This window comes from Trichoplusia ni, chromosome 1 (assembly GCF_003590095.1).
Source record: "Trichoplusia ni isolate ovarian cell line Hi5 chromosome 1, tn1, whole genome shotgun sequence".
NCBI lineage: Eukaryota > Metazoa > Arthropoda > Insecta > Lepidoptera > Noctuidae > Trichoplusia > Trichoplusia ni.
This window is the reverse complement of record NC_039478.1, coordinates 7,510,571-7,534,814: the sequence shown is the minus strand read 5'-3', so window position 1 is coordinate 7,534,814 and position 24,244 is coordinate 7,510,571. Positions and strand designations below refer to the sequence as shown.

The 24,244-nt window shown below is 34.2% G+C and overlaps 1 protein-coding gene across 1 annotated transcript; it reads left to right on the top strand.

Moving 5' to 3' along the window:
* Positions 1–320: 320 nt before the first annotated feature.
* LOC113494702 lies at positions 321–4,455 on the top strand. The gene is made up of 3 exons (XM_026873168.1): positions 321–402; positions 890–1,040; positions 4,206–4,455. The coding sequence occupies exons 1-3, from the start codon at positions 382–384 to the stop codon at positions 4,379–4,381; spliced, it is 348 nt and encodes a 115-aa protein (XP_026728969.1). The 5' UTR covers positions 321–381; the 3' UTR covers positions 4,382–4,455.
* The last annotated feature ends 19,789 nt before the right edge of the window (positions 4,456–24,244 follow it).

The following is a 24,244-nucleotide window of genomic DNA, read 5'->3' as shown; positions in this document are numbered from 1 at the left end:
TAACTATTATATGGAATTGTCGTTGTCGAACTCTAAAATAACAAAAACTCCGAACGTTGAAGAATTTGGGAACTTGAAAGCTCACAGCAACAAAGCTCTTTGTAAAATGGACAAATTGATGAATCTCTACCATAATATGATTAGGGCGTACAATTTTTTGATCGAAGCTGTGAAATGGCAGGTAATACAATTTTCTATTGTTCCCTTTGAGTGAACCATTTGTGTTTTCTTTGCCTTTATTGTTACATTAAAGTGAAGTAGTGGAAATCAATCGATTTCGTATATATATTTCTGGAAGATGAGTTTGTTTGTTTGTTTCAGTTGCTGGTGACGATTATAACATCCTTCATTAACATATTGATATGCTGCTACAAAGTTTCCATGTCTATTATCAAGGACGATGTAAGTGTAAACTTCATTACTTTGTATTTTTTATTGTAAGCTTCTAGAAAAGTGTAATGTATTAGTATTTTAATATATGACTCTATTCGTAATTAATCATAAATATGACACTACTAAATACAAACTACTTTGACGCTTTGTAAATAATGTATATTTTTCTTTTTATATTAATATAGTTTTAAAAATGTAAATATTAGTTTAGTTTAATTTATTGTAATAAATAGGTTGAATGTTTAGAATACATTCTATTTAAATGGTGGTGGTAGTAGTAGATATGTTTTGTTCTTATTTTAACTAGAATATAAAATAGCGACTAAATGTTATCATCTTGACACTAGGAATAATTTAAAATCTCCGACAGTTTGCTTTTTCTTTGTCTCCAACCGATTTGAAAAAGAAGTAGATAGGTCTAAATTCGTGTGTATTTTTTACGTTTGTTATATTATTTATTTATAAAACATTAAAATTGATTAATTTTTTGTTCCAGGTCCAGTTGTCATTTTACATAATGTACGTCGGATTTTCGATAGGCATAATGTTGCCTCTGTTCGCACCGTGCATGCTCGGAGACCAGGTCCACAACGAGGTTCGGAGGCTGCGGGAGCTCATAGCTTCCAGACTCTATGAAAACCAACTTGGTACGTGACTCTAATCTAACTTGGTACTGTTAGCAACAGATGTTTCGTTTGACACAATGCGATGTGCAAAGTGTCTGTATTTTAAAATGATGTGTGATACGATATAATATTACGGCTGTAATTGAATTTAATTGTGTACAATTTTGAAAATCTGATTTAGTAGACCAACTTTTTTTGCTGACAGTACTTTGGTAGTAGCGGTGTGTGACTAATGATTTATATTGCACGAGTGTGGATTCATTTGGATATTCAGGAAAGACACAATTGACTGTAGTCAAATATAAGTATTTGTTAAGTTTAAGTACTAATTAAGTGGATTGAAACTATCAAACTGAATGTGGTTGTGGGTTGAAATATCATCTTTGCTTGTGTGACATTGGAAGAAAAAATGCGTGGCATTGGAAGCCACACGCATTTTCTATAAATAAAAAATACCAACATATTTATAATTACAAAACTCTTACAACATGTTCACAAACGTACACAAATTAAATACTATAGTGTAATTTCATTTACATTACAGATCATTTTTAGTCGGTTATTTTGTGAGCTAATAACTTATATTGCCAATGAAATATAGTTCTTTATTTTATGATATCCATTCTTAGTATGTCATAAATGCGTTATTGCTATACACTTGATTTTTATGACTACATTTTTATTACCTGTAAGAAAACAGACGATATTTATTGTCATGTGATTCAGGTGTCGCACCTTAGTTTAATAAAAGAGGTTTTATAACTTTTTATGGCTTGTCCCGTTGCCCACTAAAAGTGATATTGTTACAGTGTTGAAGTTAAAGCGTGACGGCGCTATACAAGTTGTAGAGCGATGTCTCGTTTCCACTACTGTTATATTATGTATGACTTTAACAGGTGATAGGCCTCCAAAAACAAACATGTACATCCTAATATTATAGAAGATAGGTTCCTTTGATTACCATTTTATTTCTGTTAATATGGTCATGGTAATGAGTTGATTATGGCTTGCTGAAATCTATTCATCAGCGAACTTTTCTGAAAGTTTATTAGTGCGATCAATGCATCATTTGGTTTGAAAAAAAAATATATCTCTAAAAGCAATACGATGCATGCTTTTTTAAAGATGTCGTTGCATTATTTTCAAGAAAGCTCGACTGTTTCTGTTCACAGTTTTTCATTAAGGAAATACGTATAACTTAAAAGTCAAATTCTTACCTGCCTGCGTTGGGAATTTGGGATTCAAACCGATGTACCTCTAGCATACCAATCCATAAATGGAACTGCACCTCCACGACACTTAATAAACCAAAAACTCATTGTAAAATCCTCTTTTCTTAGTTAATATCTCCATATAGATCTCTCGTAGCTCAATAGCTAACTGTTTTCTCTTGGGTGTAGTAAATAGATCGCAGCAACAGGCTTTCGCGTACTGTCTACTGTCTAGCCTTTGTATTGCCGCCAGACGACATGTAGGCGCCGACGATACTAGTCACCCAGTTTACAGGTTCAATGTAGGCATTACCGGTTTATCATGTAGAGTAGGTGTTTTAATAGGTTGAAGAAAACAAGGATTTCGGGTTAAATCTGTTAAAATGACCAGTATACTTAATATTAATTGAATAAATACAATTTCATGATATAGTTTAACATATGTATACAAATAAAGTTTATCAACAGCATGTTTGTTGTCAATGTCAATGTAAGTTATCAAGTCTGTAAAAGCCGATTTATTCTAAATGAGTCTTTCATTCACTTCGCCATTTAAATCGCGAAAAAAAAAAATTCTATAAATTCGTCTTAGCCTCTAAGTTATTAAACAACAAAATAGTACATATTATACAAATCCCAGTACAATTAGCACGGGTTCTTAGGAGCAAGTTCTCATGTGTACAGATTCGCACTCAAACTAGTTATAACTTGGTTAGCATACTAATGTTACTTGGTTGCAGTCTCTTTGACATACGCTGTGCAAACATATCTAATTTTACAACACAGTCATTTTAATAACGACTTTCATTTGTTTGTTTTGAACGGCATCCGCTGTAGGTAAGTCAATTTATTATACGCTTCGAATATGATAGACGTTTGAGTGATTGTGTTGTTTGATGCTTTGGGACAACAAATTGGTGTTAAAGTTTTGAGGCACTATATAATGATTATAGCTTTTGTAAGTCGGATTGATTATTATTTGATAGCGGATAACTTACGAGTATTTTATGGGTCATTCGTTTTGGTCCAGACAGTTTTTTTTTAGATTTTAAATCAACTTTTCAATTCGCAACCCCGCCACCTGAGCTGTTCAAGGACTTTGGTTCAAAACTAGTCGGGCGATCCCTATAAATACTCGCGAATAAAGCATTGCCACTGCACTCAGGTTTTAGTACACCGGTTGGGTCCGAAACTAGTCGTACGATCACGATAAATAATCATAATCGTGAGCAAGTTATGTTGGTAATGAATAAATAAAATATTTTACAAAGCATCATAATAATTCTACTTAGTACTAAATTCATATTTAGTTGTTGCTGTATTATCTTACCGTAAATGCTTTAATAGTATGAAAGAGAACTCCACTTTATCCAAGGTAATCCTTTCATTATTGTCGAGTGTGTCGGCGCCAACTTTATTCAAACTAGATGCGGTTTAAATCAGCAATTACAAGAACCGTCTGGTGTCTGAACTTTGCAATACGCCGTCAGTATTGACGTTAATTTATGCGCTTTAATTATAGCTGTGTGAAAGTACAGGCATTTTTCACGTTATGAAAATATCTGTTAATGTTTTTTCAAGTAAATTCAACTTAAAAAGTAGCTGTAGGTATTTGTATGACTTAAAAAAAAAACTAAAATACGTCGGGAACTAAAATCTAAAATTAAACCGCAATAAACTCCGTAAAAGTAGTTTCATTTCAAAACTAAAATACTTAAAAACAACAAACTTATTAAAAGTGCTTAACAATTATTGGAATTGATAGATTTCAATCGCTGGTACTCGACATTTAACAGAGAAATTTTTACAAGCCAAACATTCTTAATTTAAAGCCATGAGATGCCCTCTTTATGGGAATGTGGTACTTCCGTATTGGTTTAGATTTCATAAACCAATACGGAATATCAAAACTTTAAATTTTCCTGTGTTTCTTTAAATTTTTACTATCTATTTAAAGAGCATTTTTTCTGTACAGATAAAGCATCTCGCGGCATGGCGCGCGCTCTGCTCGCGTGGACCGAGACGCGCGACCTCTCATTCTCGTTGCTTCGTATGCTGGACATCGACATCTCCTTACCGTTCAAGTTCGTCGGCCTTCTTGTCACATACCTCATTATATTGCTGCAGTTCCAGAAGGTCATCAACCCTTAGATCGTGTTTTGTTTTCCGATTGTGAAAATCGACTATGTAAGAGTTTTTGACTGGTCGCAGTGAGGCTTATTAATTGCCAGTATTGAAAATAAAAGGCAATATTAGTGCCGTGTATAAGATAAAAATAACGAATTCAATATACAAGGACACGGCCTTTATCTCACTTAGTAATTACGTATCTAGGTAATACAAAAAAAAGTTATTGGTGTAGTATTTTCCCATATAACCTTCTGCAAAACTTTCCTTAAATTCCTTGCTATTGCATATGCTACAATAATGTCGATAACATACATTGCTCAATTAAACACCTAAAATAAACTACCAAACAATGAACTGGCTATTCACATTAAAATTTCAAACCAAGACTCACTTATTTATATCCTAGAGGAATGTTTACGCATTAACTTTAATTAACACTGACCAAAGATTTTAAACCAAGCACAAGCCGCCGCGTGTTATATGATAGATATATGTATAATACTGGTCGCTATTCATATCGCACAGATTGCATCGTTCTACGTGTGAAATGGAAAATAAAATTCTAAAACCACTACTGCGGTTTGCACCTTTACCTTTTTTGTTTGAAATAAAAGAGCCTTTAGGGATTTTCAGCTTCGTATTCTGTTTGTTTGTTTGGATGAAAGTTGGTGTTTACTATGTATTATAAGGCTTTAAACGTAACATTTGTCTTTTTTCGAAATGTATATAAAGTACCTAAATAAAGTCATCTCATTAGTAAATAAGTATTTTATGAAACTTTCACCTAATTGTTATCTTTGATGTCAACGTCTTTTAACAATAGATTTTGAACAATAAAGTTGCTCATTGTTTGTCTAAAGTATTTTTGTGTACAATAAAGTATTTTTAGCCTTTCCTATTGACAGGTGACAATAATGTTATCAAAGTGAAGATATTGTCAATCTTGTAAAATAAATTCAAATTTTAATTTTGTAGCTTCGAAAATGCCCTGATCATTTTCAAAGCTGTCATTCCCTCTTTAAGCAATACTGCTGCAGGCGTAGAAGCGGGACAGCACTACACTCAGCTAATAGCGGCATCTCTGTTCTACAACGAGTACTTTACCACAACGTCTTACAAGAGGCGTTAGTAGCCCCAAAGCGAAGATAGGAAATAAATAAAATTGTGTTGAAATTAAACTGCCAATAAATCTCAGCCTTTGACGACGCTTTTAACTTTCTATTTTGTCGTTAAGCGGCGGCGAAAGAAAGAACATGCTTACAATCGCAATAAAACTTCCGCGATGGTTAATTAATTGAAACAATCGTTTCACTGAAAGTAATTTATTGTAGCAATGGGGTAACGGATTTTCTTATAAATATTCTCAACGGAAGTAAACTTTAAAATGTGAAAGAAGTTATATATGCTATTTCCTTAAATTTTGAAAAGAATAAGTTTAAAAATATGATAGTTCTGAATAGCCAATTTGAAAATTTTATTAGTCGATAATACGATTCGATTTCAAAATATCACTATGTTTTACTGCATAACTTAGAAGCCCGCCGCATAACGCGTTGCTAAATCGTCTTTAATCTTCAAATCTTTCGTCATCAAAGGCAGAAGATTCCTCTGAAATTACAAACAATAACTCTTTTATAGATTGTTACATAAGCAAAATTCAATTGGTAATTTATCTTAAAACGCAATATGTTATGATACATTTTGTAGAAATGACATAATAATCTGTGTTTGGTTAAAAATTTTGAATTTAAATTACGAAAAAGTATTTCGGATTCTACTTAGTAGCCTGTATTACTGGGCATCCACTCGTCCATTCTCGGTCACTCTCTCGGACACCCTGTGTTCCATAATATCTAATTCTAAAAGTAAACATTACTCGAGTGCTGTGCGATACGAGAGAGGATCAGACTTGGCGAGTTGTTCTCTATCACGGTCACAGTATGTACACAGTCACGGCTCATCCCCTACCAGACACTATCTCTAACTCGCCTCTAGTCTTAAGACACTTCTCCAACGTGAATTTATATTAACAATCATAATATTCTACATGTGCTACTGTTCATATAACATGACGACAGAGAAACATTTCTCAAAACAACCGAGTGTTAATAAAACAGAAAAAGTAATCAACAAACAACATAAACACCAGACCAACACTTGCTAAACTTAAATTGTAAAGTTTCAGCAGAAAATAAAGTGAAGAGACGTAGAAACTAATTCGAACAACCGATTCAAACTTGGAACACCTGTAAACATTTAATTTCCACTAAAACATAGCCGTCACGCTGACTTAGCTATTTCGACTTGCATGTTTAACGACAAAGGATATTTTTAAAGGAGGCAAGAGCGATATCCATTGTTATCGGGGAAAATGCTAAGGTTTAGTCCTTTATTCCGAAGAAAACATTTCAACGATTTCCCTTTTTTTATCCTAGCCTCGCTTTTATACAATGATGGACGGGAGAATTCCGCGAAGAAATTTATTGCTACACAAATTCGGTGAGTGGCTCCGACTATTGTTTGGTATGAGATGTACTTCTTCATGCTGTCATACTCCCTTGCTTAGCGCGAACACGAGACTTCGAAACAGATCGCGGACTTAGTATTGTTATTCAAACGACTCGCGTTACATCCACGTACACGTGGCGTAAAGGAAAATATTCTATGGAGTTTTTGTTGCTACCCAATATGCATCAGCAACTACTCGATTGTGCAATTTCGCCGACGCTCAAACGATATATTTACGAAAATATGGTACAGAAAAGTGCTTTGATGCAGAATTTTGGTTCAAAGGGGTTTTGTAAGTATCACTTGAGGAAGAGAGGTTCGGCTACACTCGACTAAAGAATAGTCGTGGAAGTAAATAACAAAGCAATGACCAAATAAATTTACGGTCGAGTGATTTTACAAAATGTATATTTACTTTCATTGATTAAAAAAAACGAGTGAAACTCTATTTGTTTGTTGATCCTTATTGTTTTGTTGGCTTTATTCAAACATTTGGAATAAAGCATATTTGAATTGCGTTTTGCGTTATTTTTTCATACGCCACGATTCTATTGTTCGCGGAACATAAAGCGACGGAGTTGTTTTAGAGGTAATTCCTGGAATATTATATGATACGAATTCCGTATGTATACATTGCAGATATGACCTAAGATTAGTATAGTCTTCTGTACTAGTACCCCACAGTGACAGAGTGCGTATTGCCTATAATGTTATGTATACGGTGTTTAGATTGCCGTTGCCCTTATCTCGGATGAGCACGCCACTGCAATCGAAGTAGTGATCTGATAATGAATTCAGATATAAATACGTTTATAACATTTATTGTGTTTTTATCATATATGGAATGCTAGACCACTTGGACTAAATATGTCTTATTTTAGAGCGTATGTCAAAAATTAGAGCGATACAATCAGTCTCCTCAATATTACTAATTGATGGTAACAATCACATAAGCACTTCCGAAATAAAAATCTTTATCATCCTGATCGAGAAAATGTGGCTGAACTTTAAAATAATTGTAACACCATTTAGTTTCTGTAAGAATAAATTATATTTATATTTTTGGCGAAGAATTGAACCGGCATTAATACTAATAAGCCTTCAGACAGCAGTTGCTTGGTAATAAAACCAGTCAGTATTTTAGTGTTCTATCTCAGAATACGGACATATCATAAAGTCTTTATTTCTAGAAATATATAATCCGAGATCGGGAAGTCTCGGAATATCACTTAGCTAATCATATATATTCATGCTTTATGTTTGTTTGAGGAGTTATTATTTATGTTTCGTCACGGTACATTCAAATAGATTGGATAGAACTTGGAAAGATATTGAAGCGTTGCCAGTTCCTGAATAACAGGGAAGGCGGCTTGTTCGGAGAAATCCTTATAACTTTCATTCGTTATTTCAATTGTAGCTTTTTCATAAAAAAGTTATTTGAATTATTAAATGATGCAACGGTTTACTCATGCGTATGTTCGCGTTACCTCATGATTAAGGAGTTTGAAAAAAATCTTTAATAATTAATCATTCTTACGATAGTTACTATAAAAATAAAGTAGTTTTAGGTTTAGAATCTTACTTTTTTGCAACCTGGTAAGAGCGAGGAAGGTCATTAAAACAAAGCACTCTTTGTAATTTAAATTGTTTACACGAATTCATATCATATTGTTGAAACTACAAGTTATTGCAGAATGAGTATGCTATAACCGAAAGATTTTAATGATGGTTCTTAAATTCGTATTGTATCAAACTCATAAAGAAAATACAAAGCCAATTCCCTTGTAATTGCTTGCAAATAAAACGAAAATAACGAAACGGTAAAATTAAAGAAAATTATTTATTTGGCACGCTGTTAATGTAATTTTAAGCGCGGAGAGCAAAGATAACTTAATTATTACGCGACGCAATATGTGCTGTACGTGTACTTACAGACACGTACATGTTTGTGTTAAGCGAGGGTTTTAAAGGATCACAATGATCAACAATGATAATTGAAATATTCACAATGTGTATACGTTTCTTAAGATTATAGCCAAATGATGCAATGTCAGTTTGAAGTTTTGTTTAAGGTAGTGTTTTTGACTTCAATGTTAATAGTTTCAATAAAGAAATCGGACGGAACTGGTGTTTTAAAGGTTTTTCTTATGTCCCGCAGTGGACGGTAATGTGCTGAGTTGATTAGGTTGACTTAAGTAATCCAAGTGAATGGTTTGTTTGCACTGCCTCAAGATTTTAGTTTATGTAAAATTATCTTTTGATGACAGTAGTTTATTCACGAAATAATGATGAAAAACAAGCACTGAATATGAACATCTGATCTTCTTTCATAAACACCAAAATGTTTAATAATAATATATTATGAACGCCGTCAGTCATTGTGTCAGTATTTAATGAAATGTAGATTTAGCGGTCGTTACATAACATAATGTGGGCCCGACCGGGTCGGCGCGGCCCACTGTCAATTATGCCCGATCCAATTATAACCCTTGAGATTTCAGTCCCACTGAGATATTGCCGCTTTGGTGTTCGCATTTGTAATATCTAATTGATTATATTATATTGAGGTTATGTGTGCATAACAATTTTCTTGGTACTGCGATGAACTATCAAGTTTTTAATAAATTGTGTTATGTTGTCTCACAGTTAGGATATAACAATTATATACAGAAATTTTAGTTTTTAGATGTGACACATTTTTGGAAATGACCTACATTTTAAGAGAAATAATTAATTCATCTAATAAAAGAAATATAAAAGTGACTCAGGACAGGGTAAGGGTGTTTTGATAACCAACACTTTTAGTTAACTAGATACTCCTTTGTGATCCAAAAGTTTATTGAAAAAACACCATCATCATTATCCTACATAAAACGTCTATCGTAATTCACAGGAGAATTCTAGAGTAAACTCCATTAAAATTAATTAAGACCCTAAATAATCTACAGCAATCTTAGTGTAATTCATATTGTCAAAGTTTGCGATATTTCAAGGGATTTCGTATCATTTTTCAAGGTTTCCTATTTTGGAATTACCGTCGTGAGTTTATACCATTTTTCATGGTGTCCGGGCAGGTGTACGGCTATAGAATAACAGTTTCCCCTGATGAATGCTGGCAGTTCCCTGGAAGGTGTCGAGCCCTTAACGAAGACGGATCGTGTCCCTCGATGACCGATGCGCAGGTAAAAAATAAAATGTGTCTGTAACAAATTGCTTGCTTGTTAGCGCTTACCACAAGAGTGGAAAACAACCTGTTATTTATTGTTACAACGCTGAATCATGTTTTTGTGCCTTTAAGTTTATTGTATAAATCTCTAAAAAGCTGCAGAACATATTGTGAAAATTGTAGGTACTATGTAATGCGTCTCAGATTCGTAACCGCGTAGTAGTACTACGGCGTAGGCGCTTTTAGTACAAGGTACTACGAATAAATTGGAATTGTACGCGAAACAAAAAAACACTCCATATCGAACGTGTGTTGTTTACAGACATAAATCAGTATCGGAATAAAACCTGAGCAAATATGTATGAAGCGAGTATGGATTTGATTGTTAGATTGAGTGTATTTGTAATAGTTTATAGAACGCTACGTATACATATATTCTATAGGGGTTTCGTTTGATGTATACATAGTATGCTCGTTTAAAGATAATTATTTCAAAATATTATTGAAGTATAATCTAGAACTAAGTTGAACAAGAAAAACAAAAAAAAACAGGGTAATTTTTAAACCGTAGGCAACTTGAACATAGGTTACGAATTATCCCGGGAAATCGACGAGAGATAAATTTTGCACGCGGATGCCGTTACGGATTGAATTTTACATAAAATATATCCCTAAAGCTTTAAAAACCGTAGCTACAAATTCTACAAGCTAACTACACGTCTGTCAGGAGTTCCTAACATGAGGCCTGCCAACAATTCTCAACGTGTCAGGCAGTTGTAGAAGCGAGACGGGGAGATGCACCAAGTATATATATATACTCTCTTCCACAACAGTAACAGTCGTACTTTGAGTTGTATAGACAGGCCCCTCGTTAAACTATCACAGCACAGTCGTGACTCGTGCACCTAAATTCCCAAGCTGTATACGACATTCAATTACCTACATAGCATTTGGTGCGTACACTTACCGACAGCGATGCATCGCCTATATTGAGTCGTGTAATCACTGTGATAGGTACAGGCGTGCACAGCGCTGTGACACTCGATATTGACGTAATTGTTACAGCCAATGAATAGATGGTTTGTGATTAGATGTGTGACGTCACACATATCATAAGGTATATTGATCTATCGTATGTATTGGTGCGAGAAATTGTCCTTCGACTATTTATTGAAAAGTTATTTCTGGAACAGAGTTATGTTTGTAACTGTATCGTTTACGTATGTTTGAGTGACAAGTAAGTATTACATAATAATATACTCTATTGAAGTCAACAAAATAAACTAGGCTGTAATGATGTACATTGGGACTTTTTGATTTAAGGTTTTAGCACAACAGTGTTGCAGGCTTGGACTATTATTTGAACTTGAGTTTTTTTGAGCTGGACAACTCTATGAATGGAACTGATTTTATTCAAAAAATGATAGAAAATAAATTTATCATCATGTCTTGCTAAGTCAGATGAAATTTATTTCAAACCTGATTGTAGTGAGTAAGCAAATGACATGTAATTTTTAATAATAACATTTTCCTCGGTAATTAAGGGGTACTTGTAGTATAACAATATACATATTCACCAACATCACACATCGTATTAAAATGTACGACCAACATAACACAAGGCAACAGCAATTATTATAAATATTTGATAAAGCTATCTTATCAATCAAGAACGTCGACCCTTTACTCAATTACGAGGTATTCCGTGTACAATACAAATGAAGGGAACTGACAATATCTGAACACGAGACTTCAGATCCAGTGACAGCGGTCAGGGATCCAATGCGACACAATTTATTCTGTAATCATATTATTCAGGCTCTCAATACGATGACGTAATAGGAAGACTTTACTGCGAACTTCAGAAATAGTATTTATGTAGATGAAAAATATCTTTTGAATAAAGTGTTAATAGGATTAGCTTTAAAAAAAAAACATCGTGCACTGAGGAATATGGTCTTTGTGTCGCGGGGGTTTCACGATTATTCAAGTCACATACGCAATGACAACCAAACTAAGAAAAAGCATTTGTGGAACACAAAGGTGATTATTATAGTTCCCGCTATGGGACTCAGTTTGATGCGCTGACCTTACAACTTAGCTATTCGTACACTCAGCTTATATAAGCTCGTATAAAAAATCATTTATTTTAATCGGGGATGGCAAAAAACTTACGATATGAAGTTAATGTGTTGAAATCTAATCGAAACCTTATTACATATGTCAGAGGGGCTACCACCACACCTTAAAGTGATGAGAAGATCGTGGAAGTGTGACAGAGCTATACACGGCATAGAGCGGCATCTCTTTTTCACATGGGTTATGCCCAGGTAGAGAGTTAAGTACGTCAAGCAAACAAACTTTATTATTATTGTGATTGAAGAGAGAAAGAGCAATCACCAAAGTGAAGCTCATTCTATTCCAATAAAGATCTCAGATCTCCATGAAAAGCGATGCAGTCGTAAAGTAAAATCTGCGCAAAGTTCTTTGTGTTGGAGCCATAAAGATTTGGTTTCCCATGACTGCTTTACTTGTGAAACTCGTGAAGTTACGTCAAACAATAGGCTTCCCTTTTCTTTTTGTAAGGCTGTTAAACGCAAATAAGGGTTCGCTTGCATGCTTCTTTTACGAAATGATAAGTGTCATATAAAATTCCATGGATCTGAATGAAGTTTATTAGGTACCTAAGACCTCTCAAAACTTTGTTTTTTCCCGAATCTCCTTGGTATACTTCTGAAGTAACCATTTTTATCGAAATACATTATATAACTGATCGAAATAACGAATAAATCGCAATAGGAATCGCATCGATGGCTCAAGCTTCTAATTCAAGTGATTAAATTATAATGGGCGCTTGAATAATGTCAGGTGTCCGTAATTTCCTTATCGCGTCCTCTTTATTTATTGCCAGTTGAAAAATAATGATTGTATTCATTAAATTGTATGCGGTACAATTCCCAGTAAGCCTGTTATTTCCCAAACACTTTGTACCAAAACCCTTATTAATTATCCGTTTGTTGTAAAACCGATTTCACTGATTTACTTATTGCATGAGAACGTAGTTTAACAGAATGGTAATTGATTTTAATTGTGAACGACAGTTTCAATATTTCTGTTTTAATCTGATAATGCAATAAAAATGAGTTCAATTAATGTTTTCCGTGTAATATTTGTTTATTCGAAAAAGCTGATTTTATTTTTCTTACCATTTAAGGAATTGTGAAAGTTTATAAATCGATATTTGATATGGGACACGTTCGTTATCATAGAGATTGGATTTTGCCTAGGTCTTCATTACGTGGAGAGGCAATTAGTAAGCGTGCGGTTAGTTTCTTCATGCATGATATAGTTACCGCATGAAAGTTTAATAGTCAAAAAACTACTAAGTACAAACCCTCGAAAAGCTCGGTAGTTTTCATAAACGAGGTAATCTATATTAAACGTTAAAAAGTTATATGTGAAGCATTTGTAAATTCTCTGTTTTCAATTTGAGTTTGTAACGTGTTTGAACCTTGAAGTTGGTCGGTAACAGATACTCGACAACATAATAAATGACCCTCTTGCCTACACGAGTCTTAATCAAGGCCGCCGATAAAATCGGAAAACGTGCCTAATGATCTTTGCTTTGAAGAGTTTTAAGAGATCTAGGGGAGTGAGCCATAACTGCGTGGGTTTACGAGTCGCAGTACTCGGCGAGTCCAAGTGTCGACCTGAGATCTTAGTCTTGGATATTCGCGCATTTTACGAGCTCAACGAGGTAATGCCATTTTCAAGCTTCGTTTCCTTCTATTATCTTTGTGAACAGACAGTAAATCTTGGCATGTACTCACTGCGAATCTTATCACGTGTTGAACTGGATGCGTAATTTATACATTTTCATCGCAAATTTAGCTCCTCATTTCATATTTCGTCCGAAAAAATCTGAATTTAAGCGTTAACCAATTTGTATGAATTATTAAATACTTACTTTAAAGATTTATATTTTTTAATAATAAAAATCGGCTGTAGATAGGAATAAATTATTATAAAATCTAAAAATCCTTCAGAACCTTTTATTCTAAGTAATCTAAATCTAATTAACATTTACAATAGCGGCGGGTGAAATATCTGGGTAAAATGTTTTAGATGGGGAAAAATAAATAGGGAACAACACCTGCCGAACATAAATCTACTTCATGAAGCAATTATCGCAGGTGTAGGCCTAGACTATAGTTTTCCAATACTCACGCAGGCTTCGGCAATATTTTTAGATAGATTCAATTAGACTGGCGCTTTCCTTAAGGCTAAAGTGCTAATTCAGTTAATAGCTACAATTTTGGGACGATCAGAGCCTTGACTGAAATAAATGGTATGGCACCACCTGAATTGTTAATATAATAAGAGAAGGCTTTGGTGTCGCAATCAATTGAAGGGTTCACGATAAGGGCTTAATACGAAACCTCCATTTTTTATAAGGGGTTGATCACATACATACGTCTTACAGCTGCGTTCCGTTTCGTTCTTTACGAGAGGAAGCGGGTCTGGTTACAAACTAAAGTTTGTTAATTATTCATTTGTCTGTTTAAAAATTATCAGGACTGTTCCAACTTTGGTAGAAAATGCCTTCTAGAGGAGCAAAGAAACGGTTTGTATATTTTAATTTTATTCTTAAAACATCAATATAGTTTTTTAACTCTCAATCTGTAATAGAAGAGTAATTTATATTTCTAACATAGGAAAAAGTTCTTCGCTTTTTGAACGAAATTAGTTAGATAACTTTAATTAGGTTTCAAGAAGATCTTGTCGAAGTACTTAAAACTCTTTTTTTCAATACTATTGTTCGTATATTTAAGGAAAAGTTCATTTATATTCCTCTTATCCAATATGGGCTCTGGAGACACAGACACGATTGTATCCGAGACGTCGGACTAACCCTTTTTACTTTTTTTATTGCGTTCGTTCTTAGTGTAACTTTTTTTTTCTAAAAGAGTATTTAGTGGATTTTATGAATAAAGGAGGTAGTGTGCTCTAAATCTACTTTTAACAAATAATTTAAATGTTAATAAGATGGACATAAATATCACATAAGTACCTACACGTAAAATAATTCGTTTTCAGGGAGTGATTCTTAAAAAAAATCGACGTCAAACTCTTAAACTTTGACGTTTGACACTTGAACTCGTCAAGGAACTAAATACTTGCAAATTGGTCTTATAGAAGCCATTAAAAATATAAAAAAGAAAGAAAATAACAACGCATACCGGAAACAAATACTTATCTCAATCTAAGGATCACATAACCATTTGTCGCGGTGGGTTTGGGACGCGCCCTTCGTGAAAGTTCAAGTAACACGACCTCAGTTCAAAGCTTACAGAAACTTTATGGTAGCGGTATACTAGAGCATTTCCTTGTAATGTTCGTGCGAATGCTCGGCGCTCAGTTCGGCGCCATTATACTTAACATATGGCTGTTTTTGGAGCTCCGTACCTACGCCGAAAGAAAACAAAGAGCAACCTAATAGTATTAGCTTGTTTCTCAAGAACCTGTGGAGGTATGAAGCTGATATTTATATCAAATACAAAGGTCGATTGTTCCTTAAAGCCGGGACATAAATAAACTTCAAAAAAATGCAATTATTGCTATTTTCTTTTTGCATTCTCAAGGAAATCAATATAACAGGGTATTTTCTGTGAACTCAGAATCTTGAAATTACGTACAAAGCAAGCTAGTAGAGATTAAGGTGAAAATCGCATCCCGTAAAGTTTTAACTTTATTTTATTTTTACATAACCATACATACATACAGAAATACCTCGAGATCCTCGAGATTCCTCGAACCTGACACTCAATTAGACGTATTTTTGAAATATAGGTCTTCACAGCAATTTTTCGACTCTCATGGAACAGCTGAACTAAATCCTACACCAAAACATTGTAAGAGCTTAAACTATTACCAGTCAGACAACCGTTCATTTCAGCGAGTGGATAGCGGTTCTGTTACGAGTAAATGTTCCAGTATATTATCACCATAAGATAACCGAGGAACCTCGGCTTCTATAACTTCCATTCTCTTTTACGTCACTATTAAAATTAACGAGCAATATTTTACGACACCGAATCGATTGCACTTAGGAAGATAATTTATAATACACGTCTTGTCCATTTCCGTAGAGAACGAGTATCGTTTCAGTTCCTGTAATATAGTTTTTAAAGCAGGATTGTTGTTATTGCGAAAGCGAGATAGCACACTACATTATATCTTGCGTCTCGTTTTCACTGCGGCAACATTCTTCCTTTAAGAGTTGTGTGTGCATGGTAAGCGCTCAAGATCTTTTACTTGTTTTATGTCTCAAGTCCCATGAGTATTGTTGTTACGAGGATTTTCTTTGTAAAAAAATAATAAGGAATGAAAATAAGTTATAACATGCAAATATGTTAAGTATCAGTGTCTTATGTAGGTACTAAATAAAGTTCTTCAATGAGGTTTTATATACTTCATATTGATTTGAACTTGTGATGACTTTCGATGAGGGTGTAATGATTGATTAATTATACTTGATTGAACTTTATGGTTCAAATAACTTTCACTAAATTTGTGAAGTTTCAAAAGTTTGTTGCGTTTCGAGAAATCGCTGTTTAAACATTTAATTGTGACGATGTGTTTTTATTTGCAAAATTGTGTGTTTTATTTATACAGCTGGACATGTGCCATTCATTTTATTTTCGCCTTTAAGAAGCAACAAATTCGCCCCACAAAAGTAGTTCACACAAAAATTTACAATCAATCGCAGAGAGAATCCTAAACATCGTATAAACTTTGAGGCAAACAAAACTAATAAAAGCAAACCGGTAATTCTGTAGCACCTAAACAAAACTAAACTCAGTTTAATCAAGTCATTGCTGTTTGTCCTCTTTTGAAGTGATCCTTGAAATTTCTGTACAAAAGGTCGTCAATCAAAAAGTAAATAATTTAGTTGAGATCAAAGCGATATCTTGTACTATAATTGTTTAAGGGAGTTCAAGGCTTCACACAGTTTGCGGAACCACCGCACCGGGTAGATTGTGCGTTCCGCAACAACTTCATTATCGTACGCGTTTTCATAGACCCTTGAAAAATTTGAAGGATCTCGTACCCAATAATCGCATAATTAAGCCGGAGATACTTCATTCATTCAATTTGTTCTGAATTTGTGTTTGAAGGACCCATTTGACCCCAACTACTGAGTTCTTTGTTCCCTGCACTTATGTCAAATGTATTTATTGTAAGAATGCGTACGTACCATACGCTCAAGTTATTTTAATACAAAATTAATAAATGAAATGAAATGAATGAATTTTTTATACAAGTAATTAAACTCTTCGCAAGAAGGTCACAACCGGGGTCATTGTAAATAGTTATTAACTGCCAGATTTGTCCACGCTAGTAATTCGTGACGTAATCATATAGCTATCAAGACGAACAATTTGACAAGTCATTAGTCGTTGAATTATTTTGTGATTTCTTAATGCGTTGAATAATGATTGTGAGATGAGCTTTGAGTAGAGCTAAGTCGGAGAAGTTGAAAGTTATGAAAATTTTAATTACCGCTTTATGTTAATTCGTGATGGAGCAAAAGATCGCCGGCTAGTCGGCATAAAAGCTTGCTCAAAGTAAAGGTTGACGAAACAAAATGAGTTAGGTCGAGACTTCTTTGCTGAAATATTTCTTTAGTAGCGAGAACTCTGCAGGAGCTTGACTTTAATTAACTCATTATATTTATTCAGACAGATGCTTTTATGTTGTATAACGCTAAATAGTTTAATGAATGCACAAAATACTCTAACAGAGAGGTGTTTGAACTTGACGATTCAGTTGTTTCCCTTGGTGAATAAATTTTTGGTCATATAATTTTTAACTGAATTTACAATGAAAGTGCTCTTTATTCCCAAAGCGTTAAAAAAATGAGAACAGATAGGGCTGTTGTGTAAATATTTAACTGATTTCACTTTGTGCACCTAATCACTTTGTGGTGAGGTTTTATAGCTATGCATAAATTTAAATGGGTAACGTGAAGAATCACGCCGTTACGTCGGCAGCTCGTTTTGAATTCTGCCAAAATTGACTTCATAATATACCTATTTTAATTTGAATAACGCGGTATTTAAGAGCGGCATCGCGGGGTACCTCCGGGGATTAATCTGTTTAATTTGGTTACGCTTTCAACAAGCCCGCATCTGCACGCAACATAGTCTCGAAGTTACACGGTTTTATGCTCTCAGCTTGCCGGCACGCTGTGTGACACTGATAATGTCATGAGCCGTAAGCATACGCTACACATAATTAGCCCCTAACATATGCAGATGTCCTGAACATTATTTCTGCAACTTTTCTTTTAGAAAAGTTGAATTGTCTCTATTTGTTGGACTAGTCCCACGGGACGAATTCAGGACACTCGGTAGCTTGTGGACTGAGAACTTAAAGAAGGGTATGGATAACTTCCCTTTACTTGACCGGACGTTCGCCGAATACTAATGTGTTACATTATCTTGCCACCAGAAGCCAAGTGAAAGAAAAATAAGGCTTCGTTTTGTTTGGCCGGAGCGCCTACCAAAGATTTTTCATTGCTAATTAAAGCTCTTGGAATCTGGAACAGGGAAATTGTTTCTTTCTTTTTCACTCTGATTTTGTACAAATTGCAAAGTTTACATTCGGTAACATTCTGTCTTTATATGTTCTGTGGCAAACATTAATTGTTGATGTTTATTTAAATTTCACGCAATATTTATCGCTTGAAACCATTATGTGGTAGCATTGAAACAATTTATTACGAAAGTGTGTCACAAGTCTGAATAAATTTATTGCTGATATTATTTAATTTTGTTTCGATAAGAGGACATGAATTTGAATTTGGATTCAGAATTGAACAGTAGATTAAGCATAATAAGAAGGTTTAATATTTTTATTTAAAGAATTTATTCAACCAATGTAGGTATTTATGAAGCACTAAATACACGCGTCACTAAATATCAATTTAATAGTAATCAGAGTAGTCGTGCCAGCTGTAACAAGTTGTCCAATAACTTAGTCTATCAGGTACACCTTTGAGCCAACTTCAGGTGTTTGGGGTCAACGACTATTTCTAATTACTAGCACAGCTTTTAAGGCATAGGCTAATAGCGCGGGGCCCTTTGAGGCAGGTTTACGTTTATAGGTAATACACAGTACTACGGTTGTAAAACTTTAGTGTTTGGGTGGGCTCCCGAATTTGCTTCGTAATAGCTAACTTGAGAACGTGTAATGTGGTGACTTTAGTTTAAATATATTTAGGTAGTTTCAGAAGCTGTAGGATTAGTCTGAAAAACAAATATTCGCAGACTAAATCTAGAGCTAAACATCTTATCTGTTTGCCGATGAGTGGAAGGTGATCTTGTCTGATGTAAGATGTTGTCTATTGTAAGATGATTGCATGATTGAACAATTTTTAAAATTTTATTTTTACTAGTTATTTGCCGCGGGCCCGCATGTTACAAATCGAAAATCGGAATAAAAACTATCCTGTGTTAAGTTACAAACTATCTGTGTACGGAGATTCATCTAAATCTGTTCAGTGTTTTTGCGTGAAAGAGGAACAAACATTCATACATACAAAGCATACAATTAACGTGATTTCTCAACATCTCAGCGGTTTTATTGTGCCAATAATAAACAAATAAGAGGTCGAATCTAACTTTTACGATTAGTTCAGTCATATCGAACACTTTATTACAATACCATGAAAGATTACTGAAGATCGTCATTAGTGTCGATATACATTTGGCGCGCGCCCAACCGCCTATAAAAAGTTCATTAATCACCTTTTAGGGAAGGTGGCGTATCTGATATTATATAATCGTACGTAACAATAACTGTCACTAAAATCCTTCGAAAAATAACTAATGGCTAAGTCATTATGGTACGAAACGTGTTTCATTTGCTGATGTTTCTTAATTATCCTTTGAACGTAGATGCCGGCTGGAAATTAATTAACAAACAAATATAATGCGTAGCGGTTGAAAACCGTCCAAGTGTCATTCTGTGTGACTAATTGTTGTAAAAGTTAGTAAAACCGCAGAATTTATCACGAAGCGTGAATGTCGGTGGAAAGTTAGATTTTGGCCTTAATTTCAAATATTTATCACTTTTTAATGAGAGCTTTCCATATACATATTTTCGATAGGAGTTCCTTGTTTAACTATGCGGTATAGACGCTTTTACGAAAACAAAATATTCTATGTACAGATACTACAGTTCACCTAAATAATTATCACGGTTATTAAAACCATTTAATAGGTCACAATCAAACATCATTATGCCTAATGATCACTTAAATAGTAAAGATTCACATAAAAATATATGTCAAAAAGTCTCTAAAAGTTAGTCACTTAACAAAACACTAGGTTCTTTATTTCAGAAATACATAAGTTTTATTACTATTCAAAACCTGGAATAATTTATTCATATGAACTTAATAATGAAGATTCTACGAAGCAAGCATCTTAATTGCCCTGAGAACTACTTCGGTTGGGTGTCGAAATATACGGGCTCGGGTGTCTTGGCAACGCCACTAGACAACTTTACAAGATCCTTGAAACAATCGATTATTCAGTCTTATGTATCAGTTTTAGAGAATTTGTGTAAGACGGGATAGTTTTAAACATGTTGAAGTCAACGTCAATACATTTAAGATGTAAGAAGTTTGAATATGTTATATTTGTGAGTTTACTGTATAAAATCTGAATCAACAGAATAATATAAGCGTCTGTGAGATACTATTGTACCTACTGTAAATATATTTAATGTATAATATTAAAAAAATATATATACAATCATTGAAAAAGAAATTGATATTCGTAAAAAATATCAACTGAAATCGAGACGTGAAAGCAATTCATTTGTTTTCAAAACAAAATTAGTCCAAAGCAGTCTACAACGAAATCCTTAATGCATTGTCGTGTATGACAGAGTAAACACAGCCTGCTCTACCGCAGCCGCCTCGTTTGCCTACCGTACAAGACAACACACACTAAGCATTATTAGATTGCCAACTTAATTAGAGTGCGCATTGCGATGAGATCGTGATGCCCTGGTGACAGTCAGGTGGCTGCTCAAAAGTAGGTGCAAGGTAAGAATTAATTGTGTAGAAGTGTAGAAATTACAGGTCTAATAGGCAGGCTAGTGCAGGCTAGTGCAGTCTTGTTTAATATTGGAGTTTAACATTAAAAGCTCATAACGATGACTACTTTCAAGGCTAGAAATAGAACAATACTAAACAACAAATGAAATTTAAAAACATGTGTTGTAAATTAATTACTATGATAGGGCGTGATACTATTTAGGACATTAATTTGAATGTATTTAGATCGTGTTTTGACGACTATTGATGTGTGTCGAACGTCTCGTATGAAAGTCGTAAACATCTCGTAATTTAACACTTTGTCGGATGTTAGTTACTAAAGCAAACAAATCGGTGGTAACATGGCATAAAATTAATTATAAACAGTGTCGGGAAATGTACATAAATCCTGATTATTCATATTGATGGTAACGCTTACATAAATTACGCCTTTGTTGTCTCTGAAGGAATAGGATTGTTTTCGGATAGTCATAATTTGACAATCAGGATTACAATTGCATACGATGTGAAGATATTGGAATTTAATACTAGAATCCATTTTGTGTTAAAGCGTAGGATTGTTTTCGGATATTCACAATTGGGAAATAAGAATTACAATTGCATAAGATCAGAAGATTTTGGAACCCCCGCTTCAACAAGCGATTACGTTCGATCGCCCCTTTTAAATAAATAATCATTATCATATTAATTTTATATAAGAATTTATAATTAAAATAAACTCAATTAACTTAAAATTGCTTGCATAAAACCATATTATGTACCCATATTATTATTTTACACACGACTACTATTCACGGAATTCGTACATGAAAATGATGAATGATAATTTCATCATGATATTGAACGGAAAATATTTTTCATACGCTCAAATTTCATTTTTGCAATTTAAAACAATATGAGGGAGAGATCAAAGCGAATAATTCTGGAACAGCTGTGGCGAGCGCGAACAAGTGCCGCCCGCGCGAGAATGTGACATTAACGAACAACACCAAAATCTTACAAAGGGAACCACCATTCCCTTTCTATATTCAATACCAATTATTTTCGAATGAACTTAATTAAATTTTATTTTGACGCTGACAAGGTATCTGCCACACAAACTGTTGTTGAATGCCCGTTTAATTTAATTAAGGTGACCGATGAAAGATTACGCGGTGATATTATTTGATCTTCGTCTGTTCATATTTATTAGCTCCCGTTGTCGTGACAGATTTATACAGTTTATTAAAGTAGTCTTTAGGGCCATAGCTCGTGGATGAAGACGAATAAATTAGGAAGGTTAACAAAGTTAAATTACGTACACAACCTACAGGTTGGGTAAGCACTCTATTAAGGGAAGCGAAGGGACATGTTTACGTCGTAATACACTTGAATGTCAAGAAGTCGGATAATTCGGGTTGTTTTAATTGTTTGTTGACTTTGTTGTGCATTGTTCTACTGTGTTTGATATTGTTATAACGCAGTTTGTTTTAACGAACTACAGTAGGAGCTTGTTACTCAAGGATTTTCGAGTCCTTAGTTCCGAAATCATATACTCGTAGAAAAAAAGGTCTTAGAAAGCTGGAGTTCTTGAAGATAGTATGAAAAAATATTGTAACACATTCACAACAAAGATAAGATTCGTCTTCCTTTGAAAAATGAAGAAAGAAAAGTGTGTTTGTCGGTTACGTTACCGCGAGAGGTATAAAAGCTAAGTAAGAAAAATGGGTTAGTAGGTGCTAACAACTTACGAGTTGGTCTCTTTACAATGTTTATGCCTACAGCGTAGAGAAACAGCGTAGAGCGTAAACAACGTCTTAGGTAACTGTATCACACCTACATGAAATAGGTACTAAAAAATGCTACCTAAAATAATGAAAAAAAACAAATGTATATTCATTTTCTTTTATATTATTTTATCCAGCACTATGCTTTGCTGGAACAGCAAACGGATAGAAAACTTCAAATGTACAGAAATGACATTAGGTACTGTTTGACAAACGGTGTGACTTTGATTAGTCAGTTTAATACATTTGAACGATTCAATTAGTGACAGAGTTATTTAAAAATGGAACGTGTATATAAATCCACTCCCCTAGCTGAGTGACATTTATAAAATCGTTGACGTAAATAAATAACGCTCAAATGTATGGAGATGACATTGCGTTTTGATGACTCACGTGACTTTGACATGTTATCTCCGAGTGTATTAGTGAAGCAGGACTACAAATCGTCAGTTATACAATAAGGAAAGTAGTCTCCAGTAACTACTATAGTGTTAGTACCTAGACATAATCTTCGGAAATTAATTAATGATATGAAATTTACGAATTGTACACGTACTGCCAAGACCTTCATAAAAGCAATAAGATATGAACAAATGAGTATTATATCAATGGCTAGAAGTTCGGAGTATTCATATAAGATTTTATATAGCACTCGATGACTGGGTTAGTGAGGCTAATAGTGGGATAGTTATGGTTGCCAATACAACTTTTTATCTAAGAATTATAATTATTTTATTTTTCATCAATTCCACAGCAATAACCAGACCTATTCTAATGTCAAAGTTATATTATTGCAGTAGAGGAAACGTGTTAGCATACTTCATGGTGCATAATGGCGACTTTCATCTACTAACATTTTGAATACGCACGGAAATAGATAGGTAAGAACATAGATCATCGCAAAAAAAAACCATAGTGGGAATCAAACCCCCAACCTCAGATTAAACAGTCAGGGTCCCTAACCGCAAAGCCAACGGTCCAGTCGATATAAATGTAAAAGCAAAAGACTCGTTATTTTTCATCGGCGTGCTATTTGCACTGGCATCAGATAACATGCGATGCTGGCAGTTGACGTTTGCTGTGCACCGTAACATGAGGGTGTTAAATAAAAATGTTTTTGTTCGTAAATATTGCGACGCTTTGTTTTCGGAATGTTTGCTTTTATAGTTTTGGATGAAGGACAATGGGAGGAAAACTGCAGCTGGGGAAGGTTCCGGCTTATAATGATGTTGATAATTTGTGGGTTTTATTGGTAAAGGTATCGTTAAAGTGTCTTATTGGTACGTGAAAAGCTTTTCTTATATGGGATAGAC

What these genes read in the sequence shown, in the direction of transcription:
- LOC113494702 (XM_026873168.1), top strand. Translation starts at nt 382, where the DNA reads ATGTCTATTATCAAGGACGAT. An exon ending in TGTCTATTATCAAGGACGAT is followed by an intron (nt 403 to 889) that starts GTAAGTGTAAAC and finishes TTTTTGTTCCAG; the next exon opens with GTCCAGTTGTCATTTTACAT. An exon ending in ACTCTATGAAAACCAACTTG is followed by an intron (nt 1,041 to 4,205) that starts GTACGTGACTCT and finishes TTTTCTGTACAG; the next exon opens with ATAAAGCATCTCGCGGCATG.